The sequence below is a fragment of the Anomalospiza imberbis genome, chromosome Z (assembly GCF_031753505.1).
Source record: "Anomalospiza imberbis isolate Cuckoo-Finch-1a 21T00152 chromosome Z, ASM3175350v1, whole genome shotgun sequence".
Lineage (NCBI taxonomy): Eukaryota > Metazoa > Chordata > Aves > Passeriformes > Viduidae > Anomalospiza > Anomalospiza imberbis.
The window spans coordinates 42,277,941-42,296,538 of NC_089721.1; the positions used below are offsets into that span (position 1 = coordinate 42,277,941).

The 18,598-nt window shown below is 38.3% G+C and overlaps 1 protein-coding gene across 1 annotated transcript in view; it reads left to right on the forward strand.

Moving 5' to 3' along the window:
• The window catches only part of CHD1 (chromodomain helicase DNA binding protein 1), a 54,889-nt gene extending 47,701 nt beyond the window's left edge, over window positions 1–7,188 (forward strand). The window contains exons 32-37 of the mRNA XM_068176424.1: window positions 277–417; window positions 3,156–3,334; window positions 4,907–5,003; window positions 5,221–5,278; window positions 6,219–6,429; window positions 6,606–7,188. Coding sequence (XP_068032525.1) covers window positions 277–417; window positions 3,156–3,334; window positions 4,907–5,003; window positions 5,221–5,278; window positions 6,219–6,429; window positions 6,606–6,969 — 1,050 coding nt within the window. The 3' untranslated portion in view covers window positions 6,970–7,188. The remainder of the gene's footprint in view (window positions 1–276; window positions 418–3,155; window positions 3,335–4,906; window positions 5,004–5,220; window positions 5,279–6,218; window positions 6,430–6,605) is intronic.
• Window positions 7,189–18,598: the final 11,410 nt, after the last annotated feature.

The following is an 18,598-nucleotide window of genomic DNA, read 5'->3' on the forward strand; positions in this document are numbered from 1 at the left end:
TTTTTACTACCTGAAACCACTAAGACAGGCATTTGAATGGGGAAGTACATCTTCAGTGATACAGCTCTTAATTGGACTGAGTGTGTGCAAAAAAAATTTTTTTTTTCCATTTTCCTTTTCCATTTCACAGAGAAAGTAAAAGGTACTGTCATTGAATGTCAGCATGGATTTTATTCTTATATATTGAAGAAAATGCAGTAGTTATGGGGCTTGTCATATGTTATAATTGCAGAACCAAAATAAAATGTACTTAAATATTTTTTATCTTGTTCTTAGGTAAATGAAATCAAATCCGAAAATAAGGAAAAAACTAAAAAAATTCCTTTGCTGGATACTCCAGTTCATATTACTGCATCTAGTGAACCAGTTCCTATATCAGAAGAATCTGAAGAGCTAGATCAGAAAACTTTTAGTGTGGTAGGTCACCATTTAATAAATTAGTGTATATACTTAATAGTCTAAATGAGGACAATTGCTCATATTCTTGATACTATTACTTGGCACAGTAACACAGGTGATCTTTTGCTAAGTCTTGGATCAATTAATGTTATTGACAGTATACTAAAGTAATTTATTCTGTTCTAGGGAGTTTTATTTTGGCTTTTTGCTGCATATATGCAAGATAATAGAAAAACTTACCCAATAGTTTGTAGGATTAATAGGTTGAGAATATAAACTCTAAAGATTTATCCTCAAGAGTCACTTGTATATCCTGCTTCTTAAGAGCAGATGTGAATGAATGTAATGGGAATTGATGGAGTCTTTGGCTTCACCATATAATATATGCTTTTCTTCTTTATAAGATAGCAAGAAAAACTAGGGTTCGGCACTTCTCTTCTGAAGTATTGCAAACTTTTGTTAGTAAACACAGGAAGAAACAATGCTAAAGCACTTAGAAATATCTTGCTGAGGCAATGTCTCTGACACCAAAAGAATTCTGTTTAATCACAGCTGCTTACAAGAATAGAATTAACATTTGAGAAAAATGTATATGCACAATTTAGATGAAGTTTTACAGGGTGGCTGAGGCCCATGAAAAAGTATCAGAGTTACTTTGAACAGCTGTGGTTGTTTTGTCATTCAGATTTCAACGGCTGTGTTTTTGCCAGCCAGGTCTATTGGGTGTATTGTGTGTGGTGCCTGTGAGAATGCCAGTAGGATTATTATGAGTATGGCAGTTACTGTCCATGAGTTTAGTCTAAACAATCCAAGTAACTCACCTGTGATTTTCAGCATGGGCCTTGAGTGATTCAAGTGGATATGTCTGTGTGGCTAATGACAGAAAATAATTTGATTTCCATGTGCAGTTACATGTTTCTGATCACTTCTCTATTTAAGAACTGCACTCTATAAGCTGTCTTTTTAAAAGCTACTTTAATCTGTGGCGAGTTTAATATGTAAACCAGATGTTTAATTACTTAGTGGCGTGAGATGGCAATGGAACAGCTTCTCCAGTTTTTTTGAGTTGTCCCTAGATGCCTACCTGGTAATAGTGATATTCCATTTCATTCCATTCCAGGTATTTGTTTGGTTTTTCTAGGTTTGGTAGCATCAAGGGAGGAAGGAGGTGATTGGTGTTTATCATTATGCCATGGTCAGGAGCAGTCTAATTAAACATACGTAACTGCATTTTCAAATGGAAATGTTGTTCAAGCTTAACTGACAGTGACCTTGATGACGAGGATATTTTAGTCATGGATACCATGCTATTGGAGTTTGATGTATGATAAGCAAGTGTCTGCAATTTAAACCATGCCAACTGGATTTATCTGGATTTATTATTAAAACGTTGGATTCAAAATACGAAAATTGAAGAATGAACAACCTTTATCTGTGGCTAGTCTAGGCATTCCCTGTGGCCACATCTCAAGCGTTCAGTTCTGGGACTCTCAGTTCAAAAAGGACATTTTGGTGCTGAAGCAAGTCCAGGGAAGGCTATGGAGCTGGGGAAGGGTCTGGAGCACAAGTCTTAGGAGGAGTGGCTGAGGGAGCTGGGGTTTTTGAGCCCAGACGAGGATTGGGGGAGACTTTACCACACCCTACAGCTGCCTGATAGCAGGTTGTAGCCAGGTGAGGATCAGATGTTTTCCCAGGGAAGCAGTGACAGGACAAGGAGAAATGGCCCCAAGTTGTTTCAGGGAAGGCTTATGTTGGATGTAAGGAAAGATTTCTTCAGTGAAAGAGTGGTTAAGCAGCGAACAGCCTGCTCAGGGAGGAGATACAGTCACTATGCCTGGAAGTGTTCAAAAGAACAACTGGATGTGGGGCTTGATATAGTTCAGTTGGGGTGGTGATGTTCAAAGGCTGGGTTTAATGATCTTGGAGGTTGTTTCCAGCCTTCATGGTGTTATACCCAAACTAGCTTTCTTCTAGGTAGCATAACTTCTGCTAATATCTGCAAAGGAGTGAGGTTTAAAAAATAATCAGAGAAGCAGTTTTGATCCTTTGTTGAATGCCAGGTGTAATGGTTGCAGAAAGTATTTGTTTGAAATGTACTGGACACTCTCGTATTTAGTTTTGACATTGAGTTTGTATAGCTTTGTAGGTGTTAAGAAGTGTCTTACCTTACATGATTATGCTCAGAGTTGTAATTGCAAGATACAGTAAGTCCTTTTCCTCAGAAATCGTATATATTAAATTAGTGCTTTCTCAAATCTTAGTGGTGTCTTACTCTTAAGGGGAAAGCATCACCCTAGATTCGTGGAAGCTTGCACGGAAAAGGAACTTCAAAAGTGAGCAGGTCTGCAAAAGCTTAGAAGGTTTTATTAGTAAATTACACACTTGGAATGAAAATCAGTATGTTAGTCCCTGACATACCATATAAGCCCATAGCAGTGGGTTTGGAGCAGAAAAAAAGTGGCCTCACAGCTATCCGGCTGCTGGTGTTTTAGATATACACATTAGCCCCTTCTACAGCTTGATATATATTATAGAATTTAATGCTTTCATAGAGAAGTGAATTTCCAGTTGGATTGAAATTTTTCAAAAGGGAACATGTAAAACATTTTTACGACCTCTGGGGAAGTCTTGTGTTTCATTTGACTTCTAACAATACTGTCTTCACCTGTGGTTATATATCACAGTAAAAGGTGGGTCATGCTTTAGAATAAATTTTTTTCTTTTGAATCAATACATTCCTTTTTTCCATTTTACAGTGTAAAGAAAGAATGAGACCTGTCAAGGCAGCATTGAAACAGCTCGATCGACCAGAGAAGGGTCTTTCTGAAAGAGAACAGCTGGAACATACTAGACAGTGTCTTATCAAAATTGGGGATCATATTACTGAATGTCTAAAGGAGTATACAAATCCTGAACAAATTAAACAGTGGAGAAAGTAAGTTTTTTTTTCTTGGGTTTTACTTGAAAAAGGGTAATCTACAATTGGTTACATTGAGAAGAGTAGGTTTTAGTTATTCCTCCTGTTTATTTTTCCCCCTTTCTTTTATCTTTCTGCTGTTTTAAATAGGAGACTATGTTCTGACCTGTAATGGATTGATTTTGAGCATTGATGCAGAGCCCTTTATTTTGTCCAAAGGGTGGAGACCTCTCTCTGCTTAACACTGACAGCAAATGCTGGGGACTTGTCACTATCACTGTGTTTAGTCAAAACCATTCTTACCTTTAAAGATCTGTTTTTTCAACTTCAGGTCATTTTGGTTTTTTAATAATTTGTGTTGAAAATACGTAGTTCTAAAATTGTGTTGAATGTATGATTCCAAGTTGTAGAATTCTTTTTTTTTAATGTATTCTAAAATGAAATTACTTATTATGTATTAACTATTACTTGATAACAAGTATTTATCATAAAGCACTCAGATGCACTTCAGAAGTGAGGGAAGAGTTTGCATCTATATCAGTTGACATTATAAAAAGAACTAAGGAAAAAATATTGGTCTTGTATTTCATTGATAAGTTCTTAATGCAATTTGATTTACTTTTGTTGGAATGTTCAGTTAATGTCTTTATGCTTGAAAATACATCCTGTGATTATATATATCAAATTCTCAAGTGTTGCATTTTCTTGAAGAATTCTGTTAGTGTAATATGCTTCTGCTGATTTTACTTCCTTCACTTGCAAATAGTAAGGTGATCTGAGATATCAAAACAAGATCCATGTCTTAGGTTTTGGTAAATTGTTTACTATTTTAAGCGGAAACTTGTAATAGAGCTGTTATTCATAATAATGCTATGATATTATGTATAGATAAATAAAATACTTATTTCAGCTATATTTGGTAAGAAGTAGTGTAGTTTATATTAAGTTAGAATGGTCTCATTAGACACACCATTGACTAGTTGCCTACTTAGGCAAGCTTCTGGACAGAAATTATCATGTTTAAATAATCACAGGGAAGGAGCATACTGTTGCTTTGTGATCCTCCACACTTCAAATATTTTTGAACACTGTTATTCTGTAGACTTTTCTAAACATTCCACCTGCAAATTTCACTAAAAATTAGTATCTGTTAAAAAAAACTTTACCTGTGATCATGGAAGAAAAAGTTAGGTACTTAAATTTTTTTATTTACAGACTGGTAAATGTTCAGAATTCAAACAAATTTTTGGAAGATATATATATATAAACTGATAGCTATCTTTTTAATAAGCATTTCACAAAAATTTAACAATTCTAATTAGTACTACTGACCATGCATTTCACACTCTGAAGTACTTACAATAAATATTAAAAAGTGAAAAATTGTTAAAGGGATCAATCTTTCAAATATTTCATTTACAACTCCATAACATTTCTTGTACAATTTGGCAGTACGCTGTAGATTATATAGCATTTCAGGTTTACTGGAGTGTGGTTCAAATAATTTCAAGTCAAATCCATGTTCTGCTACATAATAAAAGGAAAAGAAATTTAAAGAAGAATTACAGCTTCTCTTTTCTTCTTCCTCAGAAATTTGTGGATTTTTGTCTCTAAGTTTACAGAATTTGATGCCAGAAAGCTGCACAAACTGTATAAACATGCAATCAAAAAACGTCAAGAGACTCAGGTAATATTTTCACATCCTTTCAAAATACACAAATATATATTTTAATTATTATAACTTTTGTTAGATATAGAGGATTATAAAGAACATGGAAATACACTTCAAGTTAGTATTTGTGCTTGCAGTATAGTAGTCTCTTTTGATAGAGTATTTTTCTAATGTATTCAAATGAACTTTGGGTTTTACCAATAACATTTATCAATGTACTTGTCTTTTTTAGCAACACAGCGATCAGAATATTAGCAGTCATGTGAATACACATGTAATTAGAAATCCAGGTAAGAAACTTCTAAGTATATTCTTGTGTTAAATACCTTAAGTATTCATGTTTATTTCATTTCATATGTCTTCTGGGTCTGTTTTCCACACGGTTAAGTACTACAATGATAGACTAATTCAAAAAGCTTCACTAATTTGCTGGTGAAATCCAGCAGAGTGCACATTGAAGTTGGTGCTTACCAGGTTATTTGAGCGTCCTTTAAAAAAAAACCAATTTTTGTGTTAAAATTTGGAGAGGGCAAGAGGTCTACTTAAAACCTGTAAACTTCCTGGAAATTCTGAGACTGTTTGTAGGTGTTGCAGTATCACTATGATGAAAGAAAGCAGTTCATTAGTCAGTCACAGTCTAACAGGGGCTCACAGTTGTTAGTTACAGAGGCTGTCTTTTATTGTTTTGAATAACACTGATTTTTTTCCCCACATGTTCTCATACCTGCTTTTATGTATGTAGTGCTTTATTTGATCTTGTGTTACTAAACTTCCAAGTATATTGTCATGGACTTAAAATCAGCAACCATGAATTTTAGGAAGACCACTGAAATTCTTTTGCTAACAAGGTGTTTCTTTAAAACTGTTACTCATACTAAGTCTGTCTCTTCTTAGAAAGGAAGTTGCTGCCATTCTATCTAAAATTGCTCTACTGAAGGTACCCTCTACTCACTGCCCATTTGGACACTCAGCTTCATAGACTGAATGGAGAGGTTGAGAAGTTCACTTTCAAGTCCTATGTATCTACATTCTAGCTTGCTTTCCACTTAAATCTGAGATTTTCTTCTGTTCACGGGCATTAGTGCATTTGATTTTCAGCTATTTAGATCTTGTTTTTTTTAAATGATACCCATTTCATACTGGTTTACAGCTGACAGTAGAAGTGCTGTTTAAATTAGGTGAAGTAAAAATGTTCTGGTACTTCTTTTTAACCGGTGCTTTATTAAACAGATGTGGAAAGACTGAAGGAGAATACAAACCATGATGATAGTAGCAGGGACAGCTATTCCTCTGATAGACATCTGTCACAATACCATGATCATCATAAGGACAGACATCAGGGAGATGCTTACAAGAAAAATGACTCCAGGAAAAGGCCCTATTCAGCCTTCAGCAATGGAAAAGAACACAGAGACTGGGATCACTACAAACAAGACAGCAGGTGAGTTTCTTGAGCAATTTTGAAATCTGGTCAGAATTCCCTTTGTGTTTTTGTAGTTATGCTTGTAGGAAGCACAAAACAATCTGAGTAACACAAAATTGCAACAATGATCTTTCTCTAATGCTGTCCTGATGTGTTACCAGTAACTCTAATACAAATAAGTTCTTATTTTTTAGATACTACAGTGATAATAAACATAGAAAGTTAGATGACTACAGGAGCAGAGACCACAGGTCAGGCCTGGAAGGGAGTCTAAAAGACAGCCGAGTTCATTTGGATCACCGTTCCCATTCAGACCACAGGATACATTCAGATCACCGTTCCTCTTCCGAGTACAGCCATCATAAATCTCCCAGAGATTATAGGTACCACTCAGACTGGCAAATGGACCACAGAGCTTCAGGTAGTGGCCCAAGGTCACCACTGGATCAGAGGTCTCCTTATGGTTCAAGATCTCCCCTAGGTCACAGATCTCCATTTGAACATTCATCAGATCATAAAAGTACACCTGAACATACATGGAGTAGCCGGAAAACATAACAAAGACTGATATTTTCTGGACCTTCTTTTAGCCATATACAGTAAATTAACACAGTAATTGCCTTACTTGACTTGAAAATTACAGAAGGGATATTCTATCAGTAGCAGTATTGTTACGTCTTTCCAGGATGCAAGGTCTACTATCCCAACAGAAGAAAAATATTTTTGTATTTAAATTTTATGCTGCACTGTGCTGCAAATGCTGTGGCACTTTTTTTTTAAGAAATGGAAGATGTTTACTTTTACAGGGACCTCAACACTGCCCATTTCAGACTGGATCTTAGTATAACACTCTTAATGTCAAAGTGGTTTGAGGCTGATAATGTTTTAAGTTATGTTTGTAAATGAACATTTAAACACTGACCTGTGCTCATATTTCAGGAGGGAATGGGGAGAATATTTTTTTTCTTAGTAAAGAACTCTCAAGGACTTTGTTCACTTTCCAAAGCTACTTGTTTACGTTGTACACTGCGACCACTTTGCCGCTTTTCATCACAAGCTTGAATATTTAAGTTCTGTACGTATAACTGTAAAATAGCCAGGATTCTCCTGTTTGTGATCAGTTACAATGCCTTTTTACAAAACAAACAAGCAAAAAATAAAAACACACCACAAAAAAATAAAAGCAAAACACAAACAAATGGCTGTAAATTGTTGTAAATTTATTAAATGAGCTTTTTTCCCCCTTCAGGCTTTTTTTGACTGTTCCTTTCCCCACCAACTCAGGACTTCTTGTCACAGTTATGAAACTCAGTGTATGTACATGTTTCAATAAAAGATTTTGATGAAGTCACTGTTCAGAATGTAAAAATGGGGAAAGGGATCTTTATTGCATTTAGTGCTCCCTTTTTTGACCCTTTAGATACATGTTTTGGTTTGTGGTTTTGTGGGGATTCTGGGGGGGGGGTTTGTTTGTTTTTGTTGGTTTTGGTTTTTTGTTGTTGAGTTGGTGGGGTTTGTGGGTTTGTTTTGTTTATTTGTTTTGGGTTTTTTTTGTTTTTTGTTTTTTTGTTTTGGTGGCATTTTCTTTTTTATTTGGGGTGTTTTGTTGGGGTTTTTTGGGGGGGCTCTTTTTTCTTTATTAAGCTGTCAGTGTTGTGATTGTTTGTAATGAAACGGTAAGAAATATCTAGCTAAACTGTGCTCTGGAAAGCTTTTCAGGTGCATTGGTTTTAAAGGAGGTTTGTCAAATACCTGAACAGTTCAGTATCCAAATCAATCAAAATTAATTGTAAATTCATATATTCCCTCTTCAACATGGGCAATAATGTCAAATGTGCTATGCAGGTAGTTAATATTTTAGAAGATTTGAATTATTATTGACAGAATTGTTACAATGCACAGTGATTGTACATAGATAACTTCTATCTGACAAATTAAATTTAAACTAAAAGGACGTGTGGGTCTTGTAGTTTTCTGCTGTGTTTTTCTATAGTGTGTTACTTTTCCCCAGGTTTACCTTAAAAACATTAAAAGTACTGAATTTTAATCCTGGTGATAAATAGAGAAGGTACCTAGCCTGGCATCAGGTGGCTGGAGCTGCATCTGCTGCTGCAGTTTTTCTCTGTTCCTGCAATATGGAGTATTTTTTCCAATTAAGCAGGTTTATGTGGAAGTATTTCCACAGAACCATGATCTGTCCACAGAGTATGTCTAAGGATCTTAATATAGGCACAGTTGCTGCACATTAAGTAGTTGCTGCTCATTTAGTGTAGGCTGGGACTTGGTTAATTAATGCTGCTTCATTTCTTAACTTTTCATCTTGACAGGAGCTGAGGGGTTTGAGTGCTTCTGCTTTCAGGCTTGATTGTTGAATAGTGTTTAGGCAGCATAAGGTTGTTCATGTGTACCATGCACATTCCACTTCCAAGGGTGGAAACCTAGACGTCGGAGCATCTTCAGCCATGGACACAATTCTTCCAGGTTGGGAAGCACACAGTTGCATTCTAGAGCATAGACAGGACATTCCCATGGAGCCTGGTTCTCCATGAGTGTGGCTATGGTATATTTTCACCAAAGGTACCTTCAGGTCTCTGAAATACTTGATGGCTTTGATGATGTTGATCTTTGGGAATTAGTCTCATTATGCTTTGTAACTTTAACTTTTACTCAGTCATATTTACAAATACACAGATCACATTTGCAATAGTTTAATTTTTTCCCCTCTGGTTTCCATTATGTTGTAAGTATTTGAAGTTTGATGATAGAAATTATCTTCATTGCTGGTGATGCTTGTTATGCTGTATCTTACTTTTCAATCCCATATTCTCTGCAAATGATCCATTTATCATTCAGTCTAAATGTAGGTTTGATCCTTCTTTTGCTCATTTTTAATGAAAAATCTTCAAGGAGTGTGTCCAGTTCTGAAGCATCCATCAGATACTAATGTTGCCTATCTGTCAAAGATTTTGGAAAGTAATAATTCTAAGGACTGCAAGAGAAGTCCTCATGTGGCTATTGATAAAGGCTTAGGCATTTTGTCTACCATGCATGGAAGTCTAAGACTTCCAGCCTAATCCTATTACGTATTTCTAGTCTACCATTCCCAGTATTACCCAAAAAGAGTAAACCGTTGTGTATGAAAAAGCAGATTAAAAACTGTACTACTGCTCTCAAAGTTTTAGGGACAGAGAAATGCATATTCTGGTTGCTGTTAGTTGTCAAGGGTGATGTTGTGATCATCATTTACGTGATCACAGTTGTTTTCCCCCATCAATGTTTTCCCCCGTTTAGATCCTCTACGCATATGTTGTGGTGTCTGAGCAGCATTCAGACGGTTGCAAGTCTCTGAGAGTTTTTCATCCCAATCAACAGGACTTGGAAAATACTTAGGCTTAGGCACCACTCACTGAGAGATTGGCAGTTCCTGTGGTGTTAATATGACACTCCTATGGAAAGGAGTGTGCCCTGACCTCCCTTTGTGAGACACTTGACTCCCTTGGATAAGTATCTTTGATGCCCTTTTGAAGCTTGATTGGCTTGTTTTGTCCCTGTGTGATAGTTTGTCATACACAGACATATCTTGTCAGTTTCACAGCCCTGTGTAGCTGCAGGGCTCCACTTAAAATATAAAATCCCAAGGAACTACTCTGGTAGCCAAGCAGTTTCAAGTAGCTGTTTCCATCTCCAATGTTACGCCTAGTGTTGTGTTCAGTACAATAGCTCTTTTTGGTAGGAAATTACCTCACCATTACTTAGGAATTACACAGAAATCAATGTAGGCAATTTCTTGTTTCTGTTAAAGACTAGTAAGAAATGTTAAAATAGAGAGCTTTTATTACTGCAGTACTCTTAGACCTCCACTGTGTTTTATTTGCAACGGAGCTAGTATTTGCTGCAGTAATTGAAACATTTGGAAAGTAATCTCACTCACCACTTAAAATTAGCTACTGGATTTGGGTTTCCCTAATTCCAGCATTGATAAATTGCTACCTGTATTGTATGGACCAAAAGACACTTTGATGTTCTTTTTAATCACTAAGGAGTACAGCAAACTTCAAAGCTCTGATTTGTGTAAACATACTAGAACATAATTCTTTCCCAATCTTGGAACTGTGAAATGTAGTCAGTGACTGAGCAACACATATATCTTAGTTTGAAAGACAGGTGTCTGCTAGGGAAGGCAGGAGCCTTGAAATGGAGAATGTAAACCCCCTCCCTGTGAATTATTATAATTTTAAAATTAAGGGCTTCTCGGGCAAATACATGAGGAAAGATAACAGTTCTTTACTAGTATGTGTAACAAGGCAAACAAACAACAAACAGACCCTGCAACCCCGTGACAAGACGGGAAGGGATGGAGAGCGGCTTTGCTTTACTAAACCCTGGACAGTCAATCCTCAGTGCCCCTGCAGGACTCTGAGGAGCACGAAGTTAGAAAACTGCAGGAATAAGCAAAAAAAACGCCCCCCGGGGTGGTGGACGGGATGTATCAGAAGCTCCGCGGCGGTAGCCGGAACGGCAGGACGTCCTGGCAGGGCAGAAGGGTGCATGTTACTGCAAGGGGAAACCCAGAGCCGTACAGAATAAACAGCGGGGACATGGCTGACAGAGCGGAAGGTTGGCTCTGAGCAGGGCAGGGAGAGGCGAAGTTTAGGATTCCCGGGACACACAAGCAGATGGTGATGGGTCCCTCAGGGCTGAACTCTAGCAGTGCCAGTGAATTCTCCCCACAATAAATGACAGTCTGACTGTCCTCCTCTGATGCCAAAGAACGAGAGGGAGCAGCTGGCCCAGCCACCATCTTTTACTTGCTTCTATTCTCGAGGTGTCTCTGTCTCTCCAAGAGAAACTCCCCGAGAAAAAAGTGTAGCTAGATGCCACTCTTTCCTCCCGACTTCAGCTACTTCTTTTGTCTTTCTTAAGGACCCATCAGTATCCAGTAATTAGTTTCCTAGCAACTTATTGGAAAAAATTATGTAAGTAAAAGAAAAAAGGAAGAAACCCAACCCCCAAAAACATAAAACTACCATGGCACTAAGTATCCATAATAAAGCTGTTACAGGTCCACAGCCTTAAGTGTCCTTTAGTCTTTTTTCTGGAACTTACTGTTCCATCTCTTTTTCGTACTGCTTGCAAAAAAGCTGTTAATATGAGAGACAGCTTTCTAGTTCAAATTTTAACTAAATTTCACTTGGGAGTATCATAGATGAGTAATGAGATGGTTGGCTCTCTCAATTAAGGGGTGAATATTATATGTATGTTAAGAGAAGTTTTGTAGATCTATAGTTACGTTACTGCAATATGTCCTCTCCCCCTGGCATTGTTATCACGGAATGGCACTTGGGGAGGGTTGGCTTGCTACTGTAGTTACACCTGACCTCCAATCAAGATGTATAAAAGTGATCTCCACCACTGGATGGCAAGGAAGGAGTTGTCTGACAAGACTGTACAAGGCGCTAGAGATATAAAAGGGGGAGCATTCATTTAAAGAGGAACACGTGGTTTGGAATCACGGGGGGCTCCCAGCACGGTAATTTTTCCTTATTTAGTCCTTTTTGTTGTAGTTTTCCTTAAAGTTTAATAAAATTTTTAAAAAGTGAGCAGTCGTTTCTCAGAGGAGGATTGATGATATTTCTCCTGTAATGAAATATGCAGGTGAATCCTCTATCCAGAATACAATAAGCAGGAGGTCAGTTTCAAAATATCTCGAATACAAAATTGCAATTCTACTTCACAGAACTCTATTGTTATAGGTAAAAATGATCAAGCCGAATTAATAAAATAGATTTTTATTAAGTGACCAAGATTCAGTCTAAGCCACAAGCAAAAGGAGTGCGGAGCCTGGGATCGGCACTGGGTGAAACACACATCCGACCTCTACAGCACAGGGTCTCCTATGTTCACACCGACTGTTCTGTCTGAGCAGTTCTTATACCGTCTATTCTGCCTGAGGCAGGGTTTCTTTTCTTCTTTTCAGAGGTTCACATATTCATGTAGTTTCTTTTGTCTGCTTCAAGCTGAACAAAACTAGTCTGGGAAGCGATGTATGCCAATCATCGAGTTACTGGAACTTGGCATTGAGATGTGTCTTCCTGATGAATCTGGCTATCTCAATCTGAGACATTTATCAAGTATTCATCACTTGGGTGTTCCTTGGATCACCTTGGAGAAGGACCCATCTCCCAGCAAGCCACATTCGCTTGCAAATTAGGTCCTTCTCTGCTGCCAGCTGTGGTTTCGAAGTACCAAGTACCGTGAAGCAATCTCCCTGACTCCGGCTTGTGTGCTTAAGAAACCTTATAAGAATATTTCTTACCAATGTAACATTTCATAGATCTATTTCTCATAAACACGAATTATCCAAAATACACATAACACTATCAAAGCTATAAAATCTGGAAGAGTAAAATCTAACTCTTTTTTTTTTCTTGTGATGTTAGAAAACAGGGCTGGAGAACTACTTTCCAAGATTCGAAGTGTTCAATAAGTCATGTCAAATTCCAAATAAACACATCTGAAGAGTAAGGTTGCACTTATTCATTAACCATAATGCTGGAAGGTAACATGCACAGGAGGGATACACCATGAGCTTTAAAGAAAAAGAAAAAGCACATTGTTATAAACGCCAATCACTCGTTTTAAAAATTTATAAAAGTTTACTAAAAATAAAATGGAAAAAAAATAATACAAGTATAGTAATAAAGATTAAACAATTAGAGTTAGGACAATTAAAGAGACAATAACAGCAAAAGGTTACAGCCCGGGCTGGGTACCTCTCTCTGGACAAAAGTGAGCCAGGAGAAGGACCCCGATAAAAAAGAATTCCCTCCTTAAGAGGGGTAACCTGTTGCATACACAAATCACTTCATGAATATGCATATATTTATTTAAAACAAGAAGTTTGTCCGGTACTTGTTGAGGAATTCCTGTTAATCCCAGGCGCCTTGAAGTCTAAGTCGAGTTTGGAGAAGTTCGGTTTTTTGTTGATAAGGAAAGCCATAAATTCCTCTCCTCTGGAAGATTTAGGGGTTTTTGTAATTGTTATCTCTGTGTGAAGAATTTCTTGATTATCTTCTTCTTCTCTTGAGCAAAAAGAATACCACACACACATATTTTCTATTTTAAATACTGAAGCTTAATTTCAATTACAAAACTACATTTACTATATTATTAAAATGTTACTACAGCATAACTTTCCAACCTAGCATAATACATATCGTAAATATCTGCGTAGAGCCATACATTCTGCATTTTTCACAACATGAAGCACAACACTCTCTAGTTTGGTGTTTTAAAACTATTCTTTCTTTCAAATGTCTTTGCTAGTGACTGAAGAGAGGTGAGCTACCATAACAGATCATCTCCCAGCATGTTCTGGACAAGTTTTTAAAATACAGCTTCCATCTGATGTGTTACCTTTGACAGTGCAGCCTTCCTCATTTTGTTTTAATTAAATGAATACATTGTGTTATATGTAACAGGTATAATTTACGCAATTTTTTTGCATGATATATATATAATATTAAATAGTTGTTAGGATGTACCCTTTGGCATTAGAAGCCCCCCCTTCTCAGGCAAAACTGAGTGTGTGTTGAAACCTGATTTACAAGCAAGGGGATGTGGCTCGCCAGGAGATGGGCCTTATCTGAGGCGATATGGAGACACCCAGGCGCTGATCATCGCGTGAACGACCCGAGATGGACATCAGGAACATCCCCCCGGGCCGATACATGTGAATACTCTGTTCCCGTAAATTTCATCAAGAGTTTCAATGACACCGGACTTTGAATTGTTCTGCCTTGTGGCTGAGAAGGAAATCTCATCAACTTATGGGACTTTGAATGAAACAAAGGACTGAATGCCGAAATCCTGGCTTCAGGCAAAATTTTCCCTATAAAAATCGCTTGTACCAGGATGGTGGTGTGGAGGCATAGAGTGAAACCTCTGCTGAGGCTGATCTCTGTGTCTTGCACCCAGCGCTGATCCCGGGCTCGGCACGGCCCTTTTCCGTGTGGCTGGCTAAGTTAGATCTCTATTGCTAAAATAAATTCTTTTTATTTTTTTAATTTGGCTGGATCATTTTTCATTTATAACACATTGTAAGATGAATGGACTTTATCTCTGGGATGACAGTTGAACCCCTAATTGCCTTCTTTATGATTGTTTCAAATACTGAGGCAGATGGAATCAAATGCATATTAAGCTCACTAATGGTACCTCAGTAAAATGATCCTACCACACTTATCACAGGGATTTTGAAGGCTATAAAGCACTAGCGAGGGACAGGTTTTCTGACTGTCTATTTTATAAGTATAACACATGTTGTCATTGAAAATCAGTGGAAGTGGCAACACCAGAACAGAACTTGAACCCTTTTTAGTGGGTGCTGGTTCAAATCCAACCAAAGAGCTTGGGATGCAACTGTAAATGGAAATCCTGTTTAGGAGCTTGGAAATGCAAATATTGTGGCTCTTATGGTGGGGCAACTATAGTTGGAATACCATTAAGCCCAGGAAACAAGCTCTATTTTGACCCACCAATTGTTGACAAAAAGTGGGAAGACCCCTTTGCCAACAGAATGTGGAACTTGAAAGGATATTAGTGGATTTGTGGCCAACATGATTATCTCAAGTTACTTCCAAATTGGTCAGGGATATGTTATGTATCCTATATTGGACTGCTGGAGTATTTTTGCTACCACAAGTTCAGAGAAATCAGGAATCAAAGTATATGATGATTTAACTAGAGAAAAGCAGTCAGTTGACACATCCCTGGCTGGAGGGAGTGCCCCAAAGCAGGGAAAAGATAAATGGCCACCAGAACAGATTATACAGCACTGCAGACCAGCCACCTGGAATCCTAACAAGTTAATATCAAGTACCAGAGAACCCATTTATAACTGGAATTAGATAATTAGGTTACAAGCTGTCTTTTAAATAATAACCAACCAGACCAAGGTATAGTTCTTGATCTTGCTGATCAATCCACTCAGATGAGGAACACAGTATTTCAGCATGGGATGGTGTTAGATTATCTATTAGCAGGAAAAAAAAAAGAGTTTGTGGAAATATAAATTACTCAAACTACTGTCAGTAAAATTAATCCTCAAACATCAGAGGTTTATATCCAAAAAGGAGACAGAGGAGTCCTTTTACTTTATTCAAATAAAGGGAGAGGCCATGGGGCATTCCCCTGGGGTCTCTCAAATTTTTGGAGGACACAGCCTCCTTTTTATTCTAATTTCCCGGCCACATTTCACTTCTCTCTTTCCCCATTGGATGAAGTACTTGAGAGGTACAGACTTCCCAATATGCCTGATACCAGAGATTTCCCTCTAATGTATAACCCTCCCTTTTAATTTTTAATTCTTATGGAATTTAGGGTTTTTTCCCCATTGTTTCTTTCATCTTTCAATGTCCAATTTCATTTATCAGCAACCCTAGAGTTTATTTGTAATAGCAAATATATTTTTCTATTCATCAATCAGTGGAATCCTTCCCATTGTTTCTTTTATCTCTCAGAGGTAGTTTTGCAATATATGATTTAGAATAAATTCTGCTCAGGACTGTATTAAAAAATACAGTATCCTTTTAAATGGAACCAAGTGACACGAAAGAGCAGTATACACAGGATGAATTCCTGTCTCAAAAGATGGTTATTCTGAAGGATTATTCTGTCTAGAAGATATGCATTGAACAACAAGATGAATATTCATTGCCAGAACAAGATATTCAAAGGGATTACTGTCTAACAGGATTTCAGCAGAGTATTCCAGGAAATCCTCTGCTTAGAAGCACCACAAGAAAAGAACATGCATTAATATCTGAAAAACGACAAAAGGAAACAGGAGGAACCCCAGAATCCTCCAAGTCTGGAAACAGTATTAAAAAAGACCCTGTGAAATCAGTACCTGGTGAACTGCAAGGGGTACAGAGCTGCATAGTCTGGAGCCAGTTCACCCAGCACCAATCACCTGGCTCGGTGCTGATTTGCTTGTGGCTTTTCCAATTTTACTTTGATTTGTTTCAATAAATTCCTCTAATAATAAAATTGACTCATTGATTCATTTATAACAATTTGGTGGCCCCAACATGATCCAATTTTGGATCTGCAGTCCTCTCCTCTGATTGGAAGGCGCCCCACTATAAAGAAGTCTGGCAGTGTGGGGAGGGCAAGCAGAGCCTCTTGGATTTCGAATAAATTGAGGTAGAAACTGAAACCCCAAGCAAAGGGAGAGAAATGAGCTCAGAGCTCCAGACATTTATAGAGGACCCACAGGGGGATCCTCTGAACCGTGGTATTTAAATACTCGTAATTCTACGTGCACGAAGATCCATGCGGGAAAAGAAAGAGACTGTAAGTACCACGGGTTGAGTAAAATGTGGCTGAGCGTATGTGTGAGACATGATAAGTATCACTACGTGAGTGCGGACCCCCGATAAACCGCAGTTCCAGCATTTCCCACGAGGGGACCGGTTGGCAAAGGGGGGAAGCGAATCTAAAAGCGAGGACTCATCACTTATGTAAAATTCGAAAACTCGGGTTTGGACATTAGCCACAAGAAGGCTAAAAAGCGAAAGGTACGCGCTCAGAGAATCGGGGAGGAGGGTAATCCCTTTCTAGTCTAGGACCAGAGTCTGGGAGAGAGAAAGCAGGAAGAAATAAAAAAGGGAGCACATTACCAAATCGAATGCTGTGGGATGGTCCTCCGTTGGTTAGTAGAGTGGTGATAAAAATTAGTTAAGCACAATACATGCCAGCTAAAATTAAAAACAAGTGTGTAAGAGTGAAACTGAGTTGTGAGGAGAAAAGTGATTAGGAGTCAGAATAACAACACTTAAGAAATGGGACAAAGGAAGAGTAAAAACCAGGGAAGCACAGTGGAAAACCCCTTGGGGGAAAAACAGACTGACATACCAGAAATTCCACCAGAAAGCCCATTAGGTTTTTTTGCTAGAAAACTGGGAAGAATGTCCCTCGAGAAAAGGAAAATCAAAGGAAAAAATACTCATTTTTGTATGGATGTGTGGGGGGAGGGAAGAAAGTAGGAGTCATTTAATTTGGCCTGTATTCGAGACATTTGAGGAAGAGGGAATTGATAGCAATAGATGATCCCCTAGGCGTGGCAGACCGGTTAGACCAGTTTCTGGGAACCAGTGTGTTTATACATGGGATAACATGCAAGCCAGATTGAGAATTTCTTTTACTATTGAGGAAAGAGAGATGATAAGGCAAGCTGGCATACAGGAATGGGAACACTTAAATCCACAAGATCTACCCGGAGATCAGAAGTGGCCAAATCAAAGACCCGGGTGGAATGCTCAAACAGAAGAGGGTCGGCGAAATGTAGTTGATTTAAGGAACATTATAATACAAGGAATTTGAGAAGCAGTGCCCCGAGGGCAAAACATTAGCAAAGTATTTAGAGAATGCTAGGGGAAAGACAATCTCCTACAGAGTGGTTAGAAAGATTAAGAAAGGGTTTGCAAATGTATTCAGGGGTTGATCCAAATTCACATATTTGTTTTCTCTAAACTACCTAGAGATAACTGGCCTCCCACTACCCCCCATGCAGACATTCTGGGACTAAAATGCAAATAAGAAAACCCCCTGGGCTCATGGGAATGTTTTTTGGGGATAAAGACACCCCTAAATAAAGAACTAAACCCAGTAGAGAGGGGCTAGACAAATGCCCTAGCTGAGGAAGAGGGAAACACACCCCTAATCAACTTTTGCCCGCCACCATCACCTAAAAAAGACTAGACTAGACTAGACTGTGGGAAGCGGAGATGGAAAGACAGAACTTCTAGAGTCTTCCACAAGGGAAGGAGAGGGGACAACCGTTGTTCTGGACTTCAGCAACAGACTCTGCACACCTCCTCACCTTCGACTGCTGGTGTCCCACAAGGAAAGAAGAAGGGACAGCTGCTGCTCTGGACTTCAGCGACAGACTCTGTGCGCCTCCTTCCCTTTCGGCTACTTGGGAAAGCTACAACAACGGGAGCGAGCTCCATGTTGGGGCCCTTGCCCAGCTGATCTTTTTAATAAATAGCTGAACATTAATAAAGGCACTAGCCCTGTTCATTTCAAAGCTGATTGCCGAAATCCCGGCCTTGAGCAAAATAAACTGTATAAAAACTGCTCACGCAGGACGGATGCTGTGAACATAGGGGACCTTATGCTGTAG